Below are 16,050 nucleotides of genomic sequence, written 5' to 3' on the forward strand. Positions count from 1 at the left end.
ATTTAAGCCCTGAGATGAAAAACGAAGCACTCTTTTGTTTGCCTGTCCTTCTGCTTTGTTGCATTGCTGAGGCAGGAGACAGTGGTGGCTTCAGGGTTTCCCGTGCGATGAGGCGTGCGGCAGCTGTGCGGTGCAGCAGGATGGAGCCTCCATCTCCTGGCGGCAGAGCCACATGGCAGCCGGGCTCTGCCTGCAGGAGTTGTCCCAGGGCAGGGACCCAAAGCTGCCCCAGGAAGCTGAGGGAAGCTCTGGTGTGTGTGTGGGGTTCCTGCTGGGCTCAGCCCCTCTGGCCCCGATGGGACACAGGTTTATCTGCAGTCATCTCATGGCTTCTTTGGGCTGCTGGGCCAGAGAAGCAGGCTCTGTTTGGGTTCTTTCTCCAAAACTTAAAAAATTTTGTCCTCATCCTGAAGAAGGTTCTCACAAGGTTATTTTAGTGTATTCCTACCCAATGAAGCCTCAGCACCATCCAGTATCCAAGGTTTACTGGAAGTGGGGTGGTACCACACAGACAGTTTCCGGAGGGGGGAAGGTTAGGGATTTTCTCTCACAACCTCTGACACTGGGCTCAGCATGTTCACACTCTCCCAAGGGTACATCAGAACTGAATCTTTCTGGAGGCCCAGGGATTTTTCCTTTCAAGATTTGTCCCTTCCATCACTTTTCTCCCCTCTGGGGTCCTTGAGAGTGTCAAGTACCTGGAACCAAGGGACACTTCATAGAGACATTCATTTTTTTCTTTTGTAAATGATTTTAAAAGATTTACAAGGGAGTTGCAAATGGATCTGAGCAAAGATGGAAAAAGACCACAAAAGAGAAGACATTTTAGCAACAAAACGGGAACATGGACCTTTGCCAGCATCCCTGCAGGGTCTGCCAGGCTGTTATTCACCCCTCAGTGCACTGTCAGCCCTTGCCCACGGCAGATGGGGGGACACTGGCCCATGGCTGATGGGCTGGGGGGACACTGACGTGCTGCTGAGGCTGTGGCCCTGCTCTCTGGGCTCTGCACCTGCGCTGGCTCTGTGCTTGCAGGACCAGGGTGGTCTAGTTAAAGGTGGCAAAGCCACCTCCAGAGTCAGCTCTGCAAAGCACCAGCTGCATGTGCAGGGCCTGTGAGCTGCTGGCACGGCATGGCTTGGCCCAGGTCACTGGCTGCCTGCGGTTCCTGAAGTGCTCACAGAGAGCAATCACTTCCCAGTGTCAAGTGCTCTCAATTGCCCATAATTTTGGAATTGTGCAAGTCTTCCCCCAAGACTATTCTCCTTTCCAAAGATACCAGCTGGGAAGGTTCTGTGTCCAGGGCCCCACTGTGCGTCCCCCCAGGAAGCTGGAGGTGCAGTTTGTGTGGGACACCTGTGTCTGCAGGACAGTGGCAGCAGAGCCTTGCAGAAGGGGCACGGTGGTGGCACTGATGGCAGAGGCTCCAGGGGCACACGTGCACCATGTCAGGGTCCAGGTTACAGCTGGGGACAGCCCAAGCTGTCCTTGTGGCCGCCAGACCTGGCTGGAAGGGGGATGGTGCTCACATACAGGTTTTTCACAGAAGGCTGGGTTCAAACACAGCCTGAGGAACTGGCAGCTGCCCCAGAGGTCCTGTCCCTCCAACAGGAGTGACACCTGAGGAAGAGTGGGGGGAAGGAGAGGCAGTGAGAGGGGAAGTGGCTTTTCCTGGTCCATGTATGCAGGGGGCTGTGCTGCCTCTCAGATCACAGCAAGCTCCTTCAGCCCAGGGAAGGGGGAAGCTCACCCACATGTCCCCCTGAGCAGTCTGTGCCTGACTGACCTGTCTCCCCAGGTGTCCCTCAGCCACGAGTGCACTCGTGCCATCATGAAGCTGATGTACTGCCCGCACTGCCGGGGCATGTCCAGCGTGAGGCCATGCAACAACTACTGCCTGAACGTCGTGAAGGGCTGCCTGGCCAACCAGGCAGACCTCAGCACCGAGTGGAAGTACCTGATGGGTAAGATGGCCTTTCTCTACTGCAGCACAGCTGCCTCTCACCTTTGAACTGTCTGAGGCTGTGTTTGGCGAGTAAAGAGGATGGTGGGAGGCTCAGGGGAGGTTGTTTGCAATGTTAAAGCTCTCAGTCCTTGTGCCCACACAGCATCACTCAGCAAGCTCCTCTCTCTCTCTCACAAGCACATGCACAGCTGGAGTGATCTGAGACCTGAGGGAGCCTTGGTGTTTGTCTGGACTCACGGAGGGCAGGCACCAGAGGAGATGACCTTGGGCTTGGCCTTTTTTTCCCCTGCCTTGGCACCCGCTGCCTGGCCAGCCGAGCTGCCAGCTCACCTCCCAGCTGCAGCCCCACAGGCTGGCTCAGGGTTGGCATTAACAACAAAAACCCCGCTGGAGTGCGAGGAGTGTCACCTGCCTCTCGAGGGACACTGCAGAAGGGATGCGGAAGCGCTGCCTGGAGAGGTGCCCAGGCCAGCTGTGCCACAGCTAACTGGAAATGCTCCCTGTGGGAGCAACTGGGAGGCTGCTGCAAAGGAGGGGGAGGAACTGTCCCTTCCCTAGGGGTTCAGTGGCCCTTTGGCCTTTCTGACCAGAGCCAGCCAGGTGTTCCTGTCACTCTGTCCTGGTAGGATGATGGCCTGTCTCCTGAAACATCACTGTACAGCTTTCCTGGATTGACAGGGAAGCAATTCCATGTGCATTTTGCATTTATTCTGGCTTCCTCTTCCCAAGAGACACTGCCAAGGGGTGACAGCTAGGAGAAAATTGGAGCTTCTTTCAAATTGCAGTTGTACATTGCAGCGTCAGAGGTCACAAATTGATCAAGGATGGGAGCAAATGGAGTCAAAGGCTGGTTTACTGGTGGTGTCCTTCCTTCACCCTTCTCCAGGCCCTTCTCTGTAGCCAGAGACAATTTTGTTACATGAAATACAGAGTTATTCTTTCAGTTTGACAAATTAGGGCAGGTGAAATCAAGGAAGATTTTTATAGTAAGTGGTTCAAATATAATTTATCACTATTTGGGGGTGCAACCTTTGATTTAAACATCTGTATCTCAAGATTAGTGCCTCTGCAAGGCACTATTTGTCTGAAATATGCAGTCTCAAAGATGACACCACAAGCTCTGAGTGGCAGCAAAATTAAACTGCAAGCTATACCCCCTTATATTGAGAGCATATAGGCTGTCCTTCCTTCAGACCCAACTGGAGTGTTGAGAATTGTCTCTGGAGGTAGGCAGAGATTGGCAATTCTTAGTAAGCCAAGCACAGTCCCAAAGCAGCAATCCAAGCTGGAACTTCCAGGCCAGGCAGGAGTGCTTGGACATCAGAGCTTTCCAGGAGGAGCTGAGAGCAAGAGGCAGCCCTCAGTCACTCCCTGTTTACCAGTTAGTTGTGGGCATACTGGTCTGCTTCTGTACCTGTATAGCCTGATATTTCCCTGGCTGTTGTCCTTCCAGAGGTGAAGGTGAGAAGAATTACTCCTTTTCTCACTCCTTCACTGCCACAGAAGCTATTTCCCACATCCACTACCTCTGGCACCTTATTGACCCCAATTCTCCCACTTTCTGCTGGCTGCAGTGCTTTGCTGAAGACATGCACTGAGTTAGGAGGGTGAGAGCCAAGTATTGCTCTGTGTTTCTTAATAATTCTGCACCAGTTTTCTGGCTTTCCCTTCTGTATCACCCAGGGAAATGCTGGTTACTTTGGGTGAACACTCTAGCCAAAGTGCATTTACCATTTGCAGGAGGTTCCTCTGCCACAGAGAGTGGCTTTACTTACGTAAAGTGAGGAAAACAAGTGTGCACCTGGGCAGTAATGAAAATGGAGAGGTGTCTCCCAACAAGGAGACCTGCCAAGGGCTCAGCAGCTTCTCCCAGCCAGCATGAGCATGATCCTTACCTTGGTTTGCCCAGAGTGATGATGAGAGCTGTCCCTGCCTTGTTCCACCAGATTCCCTGATCGGGGTGGCTGATCGGATCGACGGACCCTACAACGTGGACACTGTCATAGGGACCATTCACATGAGGATCGCTGAAGCCATTTCTAACTTGCAAGAAAACAAAGATTCAATCACGAGCAAGGTAGGAGCGTGTGCCTGGGCCTGGCTGAGGACACATCATGTGCAACTGCCAGGACCAAATGCTCTTTTGTGCTCACTATTCAGCTGAACAGCAGGAGATGACGAATGAAAGAGAGCAAATGCCCACTCTTTTAATGATAAATTACCTTGGTTTCCTACCACCCATCTGACACAGGCACAAACCTTTGCAGGTGTTTCCAAATACTGCTCCCTGCCACATCCAGCCAGCCTCCTTTGGGTACAGGCACAGGAGCTGGGACTGCATACACAGTGACGGGGGGAGGCCATGTGCCATTTGCTGTCAAGGGCCTCTGTGCTGAAGAGTTTTGAGATGTTGTGGCTGAGCTGAGGCATTTACACAAAGTGCACAGTCCCCAGTGACAGGAGGCAGCTGCTTTAACCTGCCTCGAGGGGATGTTGAGCAGTGGAAACACTGGGCTATCAGGTTGTACCGTGGGACGGAGCTGCAATCTGGCAGTCCATCTGGGGAGTACAGACCAGGCTCTCCTGAGGCTCACCTGTCTTCCAAGAAGTATGTATCATGAAGGTCTCTTCTGTTGGTCTTCTATTTTTAGTATATTTATCCACTTAACCACAATCACCTCTGTAGCTGCAGGTAAGAGAAGCTTTGGGAACAAAAGCAGCCCTCCAGGGCTCCTGCCTTTTGCCCAGACACTCCCCGGGTCCTGCAGCTATCCCAGTCAGAGCAGAGATGCAGATGAAAGAAGCGGGACAGGTCCTAACTGGGTTTTGGATAAGGGAAGGGCCAGAGGTATTGCTTGGCAAACAGGAATTCACTGGCACACATCAAAGCACTAACAGCAGCATGCATCCCAGTACTGGGTTAGGTTTCTTTTCTGACATGAAAGGCCATGTTCTTTCTTTCCTTGTTAGGTGAGACTGAGGCTTTCCACATAAAAGCAAATCCACGGTGTGGGAAAACACAGCATCATCTGCAAAGAGAGGTGTTTCCAAGGGGAATACAGTAAATCTGGTGAAATGAAAAGGGCTAAATAGTCTTAACTGGTGTTTGATTGGAGCAACTAAACATGTTTGATAAGCTCCTCAGTATGACCTGGTGACCAGGTGAATGGACCACTCTTTGCTGGTGGCACAGATAGCAGAGGGCAGGAGATGCGAAAGCTCTGAGCTCTGTTTTTGAGCATGGCAAAGCCATCAGATGAAGGATGTTGTTCTCAGCTGAATTCAGGACTGTCCCAGGCCAGTCCTGGCCATCTCTGCTCTCAGAGCTGAGGACAGCAGGTTGGGCTGCAGCTGAAGGCTTTAAACATGAGGGTAACCTCCCAGTCTGGCCAGCCACACTCCCACCACCAGAGACCATTGCTGCTGCGACTGCAGTCCCTAATTGTGGCACGTCACAACCTGAGAGGTCCCCACTTGACTCCTGCACATCCCACTCACACAGCCAGGCCAGGTCTCCTCGCTGGTTCCATCCCAGGTTTCCCATGGCAGTCTCAGATCTCTCGTTCCATAAAGCAATTTATTCACAGCACAGTTACACAGAAGAAACTCAAACTGGTGCCTCTGAGGACAACAAAGGAACCCCTAGGCTTTTATCCCCTCACAGTCCAAGCATGCAAAAGTCTCATCCGGGTATGCCCCACCTCTCAGTGTCTGGTCACCTGGCTGGTGCCCCAGGTCCCTGTGCCCTTTGTTATGCAAAGGGTGGGCAGTGCACAACTCCTGGCTCGGGCGAGCCAGAGCTGAATCTGCAGCTCTGAATCTGCAGCTGCACCCCGAGCCACCTGCACAGAATGTATTCCTCAACACTGAACCCCTTTTTTGAGAGGAGCCAGGAGTGGCCCTTGGCCCCAGTGCCACCCTCAGTCACAGTTTGTCCTGGGTTCTGGGGTAAAACTGGAAATAAGCACTTGTGGTACTGAGCCTTGTGTTCAGGGCAGCACAGAGCACTCTCCCTGCTTCCTCCCACTCCCCTTTCTCCCTGTGGCTCTCATGGATTTCAGGTAGCAGGAGCTATCAGAGGCTGCAAACACCTACTTGCTCTCATTATTCAGGAGGCTGTCGACCCCCTCAGTCTGCTGAAGTTGTGTTTCCTGCAGCAGTAATTTGTGTTTCTCACTGCAAGCGTTTGGGCTGGCAAGAGGTTTGCCTTGGTACCACACTGTGCTGGAGCTGCTATGGGAGCCACTGTCCTGGACACCTCCCCAGACTTTTATCTCCTGGAAGAGGCCATCTGCCAAACAGCAGCATTAGGCCAGTAAAATACAGCAGTGATACCAAGGTTTTGTTTTGTAGAACCAAGTTGAAAATGCTCTACAAGCAGTTTTCAGGGTGGGTTTTTTGCACAGAGTGAACGAGACTGATGAACAAATTGGCTTGGTGCTGAACTGCTGGAGTCATCAGATCCATCTGGTCAGCAGGATAGGGCACCCCAGGAGGGGCCTTTGGGGGCTGAATGTCCCTCAGACACACCAACAAGAGACTCTTGGCTAGGTTAGGAGTTCACTGTCAGAATCCACGAGCCAGCGCATTCAGCGAGCAGCACGGGCTGTGTCAGCAGAGCTCCTGTCTGCGGTCCTGACTCCTCTGCTTTAAGGGGACACCAGGCAAAGTCACGTTTATCAATAGCTTCTGACAGCACCTGGCAGCCACAACAAGCTCGGAGCCCTCTTTTCAAATCAGATGGCTTCCTTTGGAAAGGCTGGCATTTTCTGACTCAAACTGACAGTGCAAAGTCCCTCCTGACCTCTGATGCTTTGTGCAGCCTGGCCCTCTGAGCATTCCTGCCACCAGTGAGGCTCAGCTGCCCAGCCCTGGTGATCTGCAGCAGAGGTATTGCTGCCTGGACTGGTGATGCATAGACTGGGAAAAGCAGGTGTTTCCAGGACACCCCTCACCTCATCCTAGAGGCCAGGTCTGAGGATTTGTATCTTCCAAGTGCTTCTGCTGCCCTCTGGCTGCAAAGCCCACCTGGGCAGGTAGTTAGGATCATAGGAAGTACCTGAAGGTAACAGACGAATCAATTCTGCTGCCTCATATGCCCCTGAAACGTCCAACCTGACAGATTGTGGCACATCTGCTGTCCTTGCACTGCCCTGGTTGGAGGCACATTGATTTCCCAAGTGTGGATGCTGAGTGCAGGAGTCACAAGGATAGTCCCACATCAGTCTGTTGTCCATTAGTGAGGCTCCCATGCTCTGTAGTCTTGAAGCACACACCACTGATGTAATGAGTGTGAGCAACTCCCATCTTGTTCTTCCCAGGATTTTATTTTCCAATCATAAGAAGAACAGATAAAATTACTATAAATAATTTAATATCAATATTGGTGACTCATCCAAAAATGTGTTAACTGCTGAATATTTTGCTTGATAGTGGTAACCAAAACCAGTTACAATGTGGTGAAAACACATCTGGCACTAGAAACTAAGCCAGAATCTCTGAGATCTTGGCAATAGGAAGGATAAATATACTTAAGAAGGAAATATAACCCATAACTGTGGAGTGTTAAATAATTAAAGGAATAGCATCAAAACGTGGGATAGAAAGTTTGGTTTGTTTTTCAGGTATTCCAAGGCTGTGGAAATCCCAAAATCAGCACAAAAGGCTCCAGTAGCGAGGACAAGAAGAGACGGGGGAAGGTGACATTGGAAGCCAAATCCTCTGCGCAAGCACTGGAGATGCTGGTGGGTTTGTGTCTGGAGCTGGTGTCCAGGGCAGGGGTGCCCTGGGAGCCTGGCCAGCACGGCCCTGGGTCCTGCAGGTCGGGTCACACCCTCTGGGGGCTGCTGAGCTGCACGTCTGAAGAAGATCAGATCATCAAGTGCTGGTGTGACCCAAGCAGACCTGGTCTTCTTGCCTCTGCACAGGGTTGGGTATACATTGCTGATAACCAATTTCCCAGGGATTTGGTGCCAGACTTATCTGAAGAGGCTCCTAGTCTGATGGTTTTCTCCTGATTATCTTGTGGTACTGGAACAGTCCTTGGCATGTAACCTTTAGCCTTGGGCACTTGGGTTGATGGTCTTTAGGGGAAGGTTGATGATACATCCTTGTTTGCATAAAAATAGATTTTATGATGGTAAAACAAAAAACAGGCAGAATCTTTGTACTTCCCTCAGCCCTAGGGCACCCCAGAGCTCTCATGGCCCTGAGCATCCCATTTGCTTACAGGTTTTAGATGCGAAAGGGAATCTGACAGCTCTCAAGACATACTGGATCACCCTGCCCAGCAGCCTGTGCAGCAAAAAAGTAATGGCCAGCTCAGCGTCGGATGACAAGTGTTGGAATGGGATGACCAAGGGCAGGTATGGAGTGGGTCACAGTGCCAGGGCAGCACCAGCCTGGAGTGAGAGGAAGGGTTTGAAAAGGCACTTACACATCATTGCAGCCAGCCCCACTTGTTCAGAGTGAGCAGTCTGTCCCTGTCCATAGCAATGCTGCATTTCTGGAAAAGCTGGTACCTGGGAATGTCAAGCCTGGTGTCATTTTGCTGTGTGTTGAGGGTTAAGCACTGAAATGCACTCACCATGAAATAACTGTGTAGTTTTCTACTAAGGAAACAGTTTTGCAATTCCACATGCACTCAGAAGGCAGCAGGGCTGGATTTACCTCACAAGCTCCAGAGCTGCTGCAGAGAATTGCATACACGTCCCTTTATCCATACCTGCTCTGGAATGCTGTTCCCTCTGAAAGGGGGCACCCAGGTGACGTCAAACAGCTGCACAAACAGTTCCTACCCCAGCCAAAGTTAAAGGATGGCTGAGGGGAGACTGGCAGCTGCTGGACATGCACCTTTCTTCTCTTCTCTCCCCAGACCTCTTGGGCTTGGCTTTGCCAGCCTGAAGCCAAAACCTTCAGCTCTTCCATATTTCACATTGTTGCCAGCAGTGTCACAGATCTGCAGGAGCAGGAGGACCAGGACACTGCAGAAGGCAGCAGTGCAGCTCTGGTTGACAGCTCCCAGCTAACTAAAGCTTCCCTGGGAGCCTGTCTGGTCAAACTGGGCTGGGGCCATTCAGTGGTCCCAGGGTGTCAGTCTCCACGGGATCTAACCAAGCAGGGATTAAAATGCTCCTCAGCCTCCCATATGGACAGAGACTTTTCCATGGGGGAGTGTCACTGTGGGCCCATTGGTACCAGCCTGAGAGCAACCCCTCCACCTTTCCTGCAGGAAATCCCTCCCCATGCTGGGACAGGGATGCTGCGAGGCCACCAGGCACCTCCTGCAAGCTAAGACCCCTCTGCTGGGGTATGGCCATGGCAGCATGGCTCGGCCATGCAGAGAGCTGGCTGCCTCTCAGCAAACACCAGCTAGAGAGGCTGTTCCACAAGTCAGTGGCACTGACTGCAGCCTCTCTGGGGTTCACAGAGGCTGGATTCTCACTGGTGTCTGTAGAGAGAGGAGCTGAGCTGGGGGGGAACATCTAAACCTTTTGCCTTCCTTCCCAGCTACCTGCCCCAAGTCATGGGGGATGGTTTGGCTAACCAGATTAACAACCCAGAGGTGGAGGTGGACATCACCAAACCAGATATGACCATTCGCCAGCAAATCATGCAGCTAAAGATCATGACAAACCGGCTGGGCAACGCTAACATCGGGAATGATGTGGATTTTCAAGACACAAGTGAGTGTAGCAGAACCAGAGAGGTTCGAGGGGGGTGAGAGAGGCCAAGCAGTCCTGCAGCCTGCACAGATGCCCCTGCAGATGCTGCTGGGCCCTGGGGGCATGGAGGGGCTGTGGCAGCCTGGCTTTTGGCAAGGGGCTGCTAAGGGGCTGCTTGAGTGCAGCCAACTTGTTGTGGGGTGGCTGGAGGCTGTGGTGTTCCTAGTGCATTACTGAATCATGGGGAGCTGTCTCCAATCCCAGCCCTGCTGGCAGGGCCATTGCTCCTGTCTGCTCCAGAATTTCCGGCTGCTGCAGCAGCAGGTGATTAAAGCCTCCAGGAGGTCAGGTATGAGCTTGTATCCCACGTTGAGGGATGCAGAGAGGAGGAGGAGGTGGCCAGGGTAGGGCTGGTGACCAGAGCTCCCCGAGGCTGCAGCAAGGGGAAGGCCTTGCCCACCATAAGGAAAGTCTGTGCTCACTCATGTTTGTCTCTGCACAGGTGACGACATGAGCGGCTCTGGGAGCGGGGACAGCTGTCCTGATGACGTCTGTGGCAAAAGACTTTCTAAGAGCCCCAGCACCAGGCAGCCAGAAACAAACGCTATTCCTAAGCAGTCTGGACACGGCGTCAATGGGGCCAGCAGCAGATCTTTGCCTTCTGCCTCCCTCCTCCTCCTCCTCTCGGTGGCTGTCATCGCCGCGCAGCATTTGTGGCGGTAACTCACTGGCACAGCCAGGAAACAGACTGCGGCTGAGGGCTTCACTTTGCCAAAACCAACCAACCAACCAACCAACCAACCAAAGGACATATTTAATTCACCTTGGCAAAAAAAAAAAAGGAAAAAAAAAACAAAAAAAGGGAGGAGAAAAAGGTTTCAAAAGGTTTCAGTTGTTTGCTATTTCTGGCAGTGCTCGAGCTGTTTTCTTCTTTCTTGGTCTTTCCCCAATGCTGGGCCCTTCTTTCCGTACCTCATTGTTTTACTTTTGTTATTGCCACAAACTGGCTCTTGGGGCTGAAACAAGCCTTTGCAGAGGGCTCCAGGGGAACTTGGCCAACCCCTCCGAGGGCAGCTGTCCTGCTGCCTCCAGTGGAATATGCAATTGCCCTGCCCTTGTTCCCCAGCCGCGGGCCAGAGTGCCGCTGCTGACAGCTCCACAGTGCCACAGGCAGCGCTGGCTCCTAACGCGGAGAGACTGGGATCTTTGGCACAGCTCACGTGCTGCATTCAGGGGCTCTTTCAGGTTCTTCCTCTGTGCTTCCTAGGTGGGCAGAGATGGCCCTTCACTTCCAGTGGTGTACGTAGGAGCGTGAGCAGGTTTGGTGGGTTGAACTGAAAGAGTTTGGCAGTGGCTGTTGGACCCAAAAATGCAGAACTCCCTTTTTCTTTGGAAAGGTCACAAGTGGGTTTCTTGACTAGAGCTCGTAGCTGACGACAATTTGAAGTGTAGGTTTCCTACATCTAAGTGACTGGGAATGAGTGTTAGGGGTTGGGGTTTGGGGTACTTTTTCTTTGCATGCTAGTTGGAAAGCCATTTTTTACCCAAGTAACAATGGTCCAATTTCTACCTGCAGTGCAGTACCATCGTAGGTAACAGAGAGATGCAAATATGTACAGAGGGATTCTCTGTGTGGCAGACAGTTGTGCTGCCTCCTCCTTCTCTGGCCCCAGCCATGGACAGGAATCTGGTTTTTTTCTTGGTAATACAAGAGACCAGGGACACTTTACTAACTGGAGCTTTGGGACTGGTTGTGCCCCAACCTTAGGGCAGAGAGGGGCTGGTGGGAATCACCATCGGCTCTGGGTCCCTATCCAGAGCACTGGCTCAAGGCAGCACCTACCAGGGGGAATGTGAGGATGGGACACATTTTGTTTGGGATTTCTTTTTACCTTTAGTGTTTGTTCCAGTTGCATTGTAGGTTTTTAATGGATTCCCACTTTACCTGTCCCTTCCGCATCATCCAATACACCTTCCCTAACCAGTGCAGGCACAGGCTGAGCCAGCGGGTCAGACACCCACTGGCAGCTCCGTTTTGGCTCAGGGGAGGGCCAGGCTCACCCTTTGCTGCCCCGTCCCACCACTCACCAGCCTTTGGGTGATGTGGGTGGCTGCCCTAACTCCGAATTGCTTGGTAGGGTGGGCTCTGTGCCAGGTTTTGAGACTGGGGGTGGTGAGTGAAATTATAAATGTCCTCATGTAGCTGTAGGAGTGTCTGTGCTTGTTAGGGCTGTGTGTTTGGGGCTTCCAGAGGCTTCTGTGCCTGATGAGCAGCAGGCGTGGGCTGGAGGCGTAGGTGTAGCAGATGTTAGATACAACACAGTCACTGTGACTGCTTGGGCCAAGAGCACAGGCAGGGTTGGGTTTGAGCTTCAGATGGGTTTGTATTCGGGTGAGAGGGAGGGCAGAGCTGGGCCTGTTTCTTGCTTTACTGGTCTGCACAGCATTTGAGCATTTCTTCTCTGTCTTGCCAGAGGAGAAGTGCCTTTGGGCTGAGCAAACATTGTAGGGTTGGGGTTTGGCTGTTTTCTAAGAAGGAAAAAAAAAAAAAAACATTTTTAACATTAGCAGTTTCTAAAGTGTGCAACTTAGGGAAAGATGAGGACATGAGCAAGGTAATGCAGAAAGCCAGTTCAAGGTGCTCTCATTTCCTGCCCTCCCCAGGGCAGGGATTCCACCTGGGGCCCAGTGGCGGCACTGGGGGGGGCCCTCAAACTAGGCAGAGATTTTAGGTCAGCTTTGACTGGCCTTTCCAAGTCACAGTGATTCATGTCAATGACTGCCCATCCTTTCTGCCTTGGCCTCACCTTCTTGTAAGGCAAAATCATACCTAATCTGGTAGGGTGTCAGAAACGAACACCGGGATGCTGGACAATGGCTGAAGGACAGACTGTGCCACTAGACCCATCAGAACCCTGGAGAGGATAAATGTAAGTTGTGGTTTTGTCTAAGTTTATTTACTCCTAGACATATGGCAAATTCGTATGATTTTTACTGCTCTGAAGAGTTCCTATATTTTCTTTTTAATTTTTTTAAATCAGACTTGCAAATACAAATTTAACCTTCGGTTACAACAATCCCCACAACCAATCTTGCAGAAGCTTTACATCCAAAGCAAAAAAAAAAAGGGGGGGGGGGGAGGAAGAATTAAAACATTGTACCCTGTTCAAAACGCAGTGGGGTTGGAGTTTTAACACATGGATGCTGAGGCCAATGTTTTGCTTTGCAGAATGGGAGTTTGAATGTCACTTCCATTTCTGTGCAATTAGTTTTTGCTGTCTGCCTGTTATCCTCAAAAGCTTCTTATGGTCCCCTTCACATCTTAAATGTGAAGCCAGGAATTTGCTGATTATCCAGTTACAATTTAATAGCCCAAGCTAGTGGTTCTTTTACAAGAAAAAGAACCGGATAGTGCAAATTAATAAGGCAAAACCTCAGAGAAACAGTAAAATCTGTTATGCAGGGGAGACCCTTCCTGATGCCTTCACCACCAGGCTGGGGTTGAGCTCCCATTTCCACATCCCTCCTGACCCTGGGAGTGGCAGCTTCCACCCTCCAGAAGCCAAGCCAGGGTGAGACCAGGGCAGCAGCCTGAGGTCTGGGCCAGCAGGCAAGGGCAGTGCAGGGGGCTCGGTCCCCTCTGTGCCAAGAGATGGACGATGGTGGTGGTGACGCTTCCTCCTCGGCCCTGCATCTGCTGGGGTTGATTTTTATATCTGTCCATGGTCAGCCTACATTGCTGCTTTTTGTTGGTCCCTGGTTACTCAGTTTTTCTGTTCTCTCTTGCCCTGAAGTGGTTTCCCCAGCTGCTGCCATTAAGTGGCCTGGGGAGGAGCCACTGACCTTCCCCAGGAGCTGAAATGGCTGAGACCCCCAGGATTTCAACTGGGTATCCCTCTAAACTGAAGCAAACCATAGTTACTGCTGACTAAACAACCACTGGTGTGGCTGAACAAGCTGAAATCAACCCAGGTCCAGACAAGCCCCGAGCCTGTGGTCGGGTTGGTGCAGAACCTGGGGCCTTTCAGTGCTTATAAATGACATTTCCTGGGCTACTGCCTGCTGGAAAACACTGTGACACACCTCCCCAGCTCCGTGGCTGGTGGCTGCCCTGGGTTGGCCGCATGAGGGGATCTCTGAGGAACTGGGCTGGCTGGGGTGAAACATCTGCTTCAGTGTTATCAAGATGGTGATCCATGGTGTTCTGGTGTGAACAGGCCTCGACAGGGGTATGAAGGGGGTGGTGGTGTAGGAAAAAAAATTTACAAAGGCCCCATCCCTGGGAAGGGGAGAACCACAAGTGGTGGATTTCCTGGTGTCTCTGTCTTTCAGCCTGCTCTTTGTGCCATAACGTGTATGTTTTAAACAATGGTGAGGGTCTCAAAAGGCTTTGAGAGCACAGCTACTTCTCATTTAGAAATGACAAGCTGCCTATTGTTTTCCGGTGGGCTTGGTAGGGGCTACGGTATAGCAGAATATCTGAAGTCCACCTTTGCTTTAAACAGATGCATTTCTATCTGCAGGAGTAAGAATTATTTCACTTATCAGCATAGCCGGACAGTTATCTATTTCTTTCTGTTACCAAGGTACTTGTAACTCTCTTGCACTGTTTATCTAAAGTTGAAATATGTTCTTTGAATCCTTGTATAAATAAAAAGGCTGGAGACAAATCTGTATTTACAGGGCAATTATTTCTTCTCTATTTAAGCTGAGTCTGGCATTTTCTTTCTTTTTCCCCTGTTAAGGCCAGGATAGGAGCCCTGAGGAATGAAACCATGTTTCAGCCACGAGTCTACAATGGGCTGATGCCAGTGTTGGTGATAGGGATTTGCCTGCATTGCTGTACTGTTCAGAGGAGCAGCTGCTGGGTTGTATGGATGTGTGTTTGTGGGAACAAGGTGAGCCTGGCTTGAGTCATCAAAGCAAGGATCCTAAGTGGTCTCTTTCTCATCTAGAAGCACAGTCAGTCATGGCATAACAGTATAAAGAATCAGAAATGCCCTTGGTATTCATCCTTACAAAGTGTTGTGGTAATTACAGACCATGGCTTTGCACCAGTGCAGCTACTGGAGGGGCTCACAGCAAATAGAGCAGTGAGGGGGATGTTTGATCACCAGTATGTGCTTGAGACTGAACTGGTGCAGCAGAAAGGTTTGTGCTTCAGCTCTGTCCACTTCCAGAAGTGGGTGACTGTAGCTATCAGGGTGACGCGTTGGAAGCTGCTTGTGAAATGTCTAAGAGAGACTTGGTAACTGGAAACTACTGAAAGTGTATCCTTCTACCCTGGAAGCAAATATCTGCTAAATTTAATAAACTGACTGATACCCTTGAGTGAGTAGGTATTTATTTAGATTCCTCTCCTGCAGCTATAGCTATTTTCACCATATGCACACATTTATATAAATACAAGTGAAAAAATAGAGGTTTTCTCCTTGGAGAAGTTTTGTGCACAACAGTCGCCTGCTTTGCCTCCTCGGTGTCTAATTATGATCTGAAGTGATGGCTTCTTACGGCTCTGTGTTTACTAAAGGTGTCTGAAAATATTTCTGCAGTTCACAATGTCACCGAACACTGCATGTTTGCAAATTCACTGCTAAGAGCTTGCAGGAGGTGTAGGGTGTGATACAAGCTCAGCTCCCACTTCCTTGCAGCCATACGTCACTGCTCTCCTAAGCAGGGAAGGCTTCAGGGGCTCCAACAGCAGCAGCAGTACCTACTGCGAGCTCACAAAGACAGTGGGTCCAGGCACTTTGCAGGTGCATGGCAAGAGGACAAGACACAGCCATTATAACTGGGGCTGTTGGCACTGTACCCCAGCTGGCAGTGCCACCAAGACCAGAAACCCCCCCAGCAAAATCTGGACTGAGGCATCAGACCTTTTCTAGTGAGGGGGTGAGGCTGTTACCCTGCAGTTCGACCATCTTCTTTACAGGGGCAGCAACTGGCTTCACTGCCAGGAGATGGCATTTGTGTTTAGCTTATAAATTACTCTTATGTGTAGTGACAACTGCCCTGTTCCTAACTCCTCCTCTGCACAGAGACACGGTACAGGGCAGGCTGGTGGGAAGGGACAGCCTTTCTAGCATGAATGACCATCCTTAGGTCAACAGCAGGCAGCTTGCAAGTAAACAGCCATAGCCTCAGAGTGAGGGAGCTCAGGTGCAGCCCCAGTGGCATTTGCTGGTGCTAATGTGACAAGAATGCTGCCCTGAGATGGTGGCACCCGGGGAACACCTGGACCAGTGCTGGGGTAAGCTGCAGGGACTGGTAAACCAGTAAATCACACCAGAGCAATCTGATGGGCTACTGCCGCCCATACAGATCAGTGGAGGGTTCATGGCATGGCAAGTGTGATGCCATGCAAAATAAAGATCATGGTTTTGGTACGAACTGGAGTGTGCCCATAAAGCACCCCCCAGG

The 16,050-nt window shown here is 51.1% G+C and overlaps 1 protein-coding gene across 2 annotated transcripts in view; it reads left to right on the plus strand.

Moving 5' to 3' along the window:
* Nucleotides 1-14,961, plus strand: part of GPC1 (glypican 1) — a 200,495-nt gene extending 185,534 nt beyond the window's left edge. For both annotated transcript variants that reach the window (XM_039556802.1, XM_019289507.3), the window contains exons 4-9: nt 1,799-1,964; nt 3,913-4,043; nt 7,591-7,710; nt 8,198-8,331; nt 9,476-9,651; nt 10,133-14,961. In XM_039556802.1, the coding sequence (XP_039412736.1) occupies nt 1,799-1,964; nt 3,913-4,043; nt 7,591-7,710; nt 8,198-8,331; nt 9,476-9,651; nt 10,133-10,353 (948 nt within the window). In that variant the 3' untranslated portion in view covers nt 10,354-14,961. The remainder of the gene's footprint in view (nt 1-1,798; nt 1,965-3,912; nt 4,044-7,590; nt 7,711-8,197; nt 8,332-9,475; nt 9,652-10,132) is intronic.
* The last annotated feature ends 1,089 nt before the right edge of the window (nt 14,962-16,050 follow it).

Source organism: Corvus cornix, chromosome 9 (genome assembly GCF_000738735.6).
Source record: "Corvus cornix cornix isolate S_Up_H32 chromosome 9, ASM73873v5, whole genome shotgun sequence".
Lineage (NCBI taxonomy): Eukaryota > Metazoa > Chordata > Aves > Passeriformes > Corvidae > Corvus > Corvus cornix.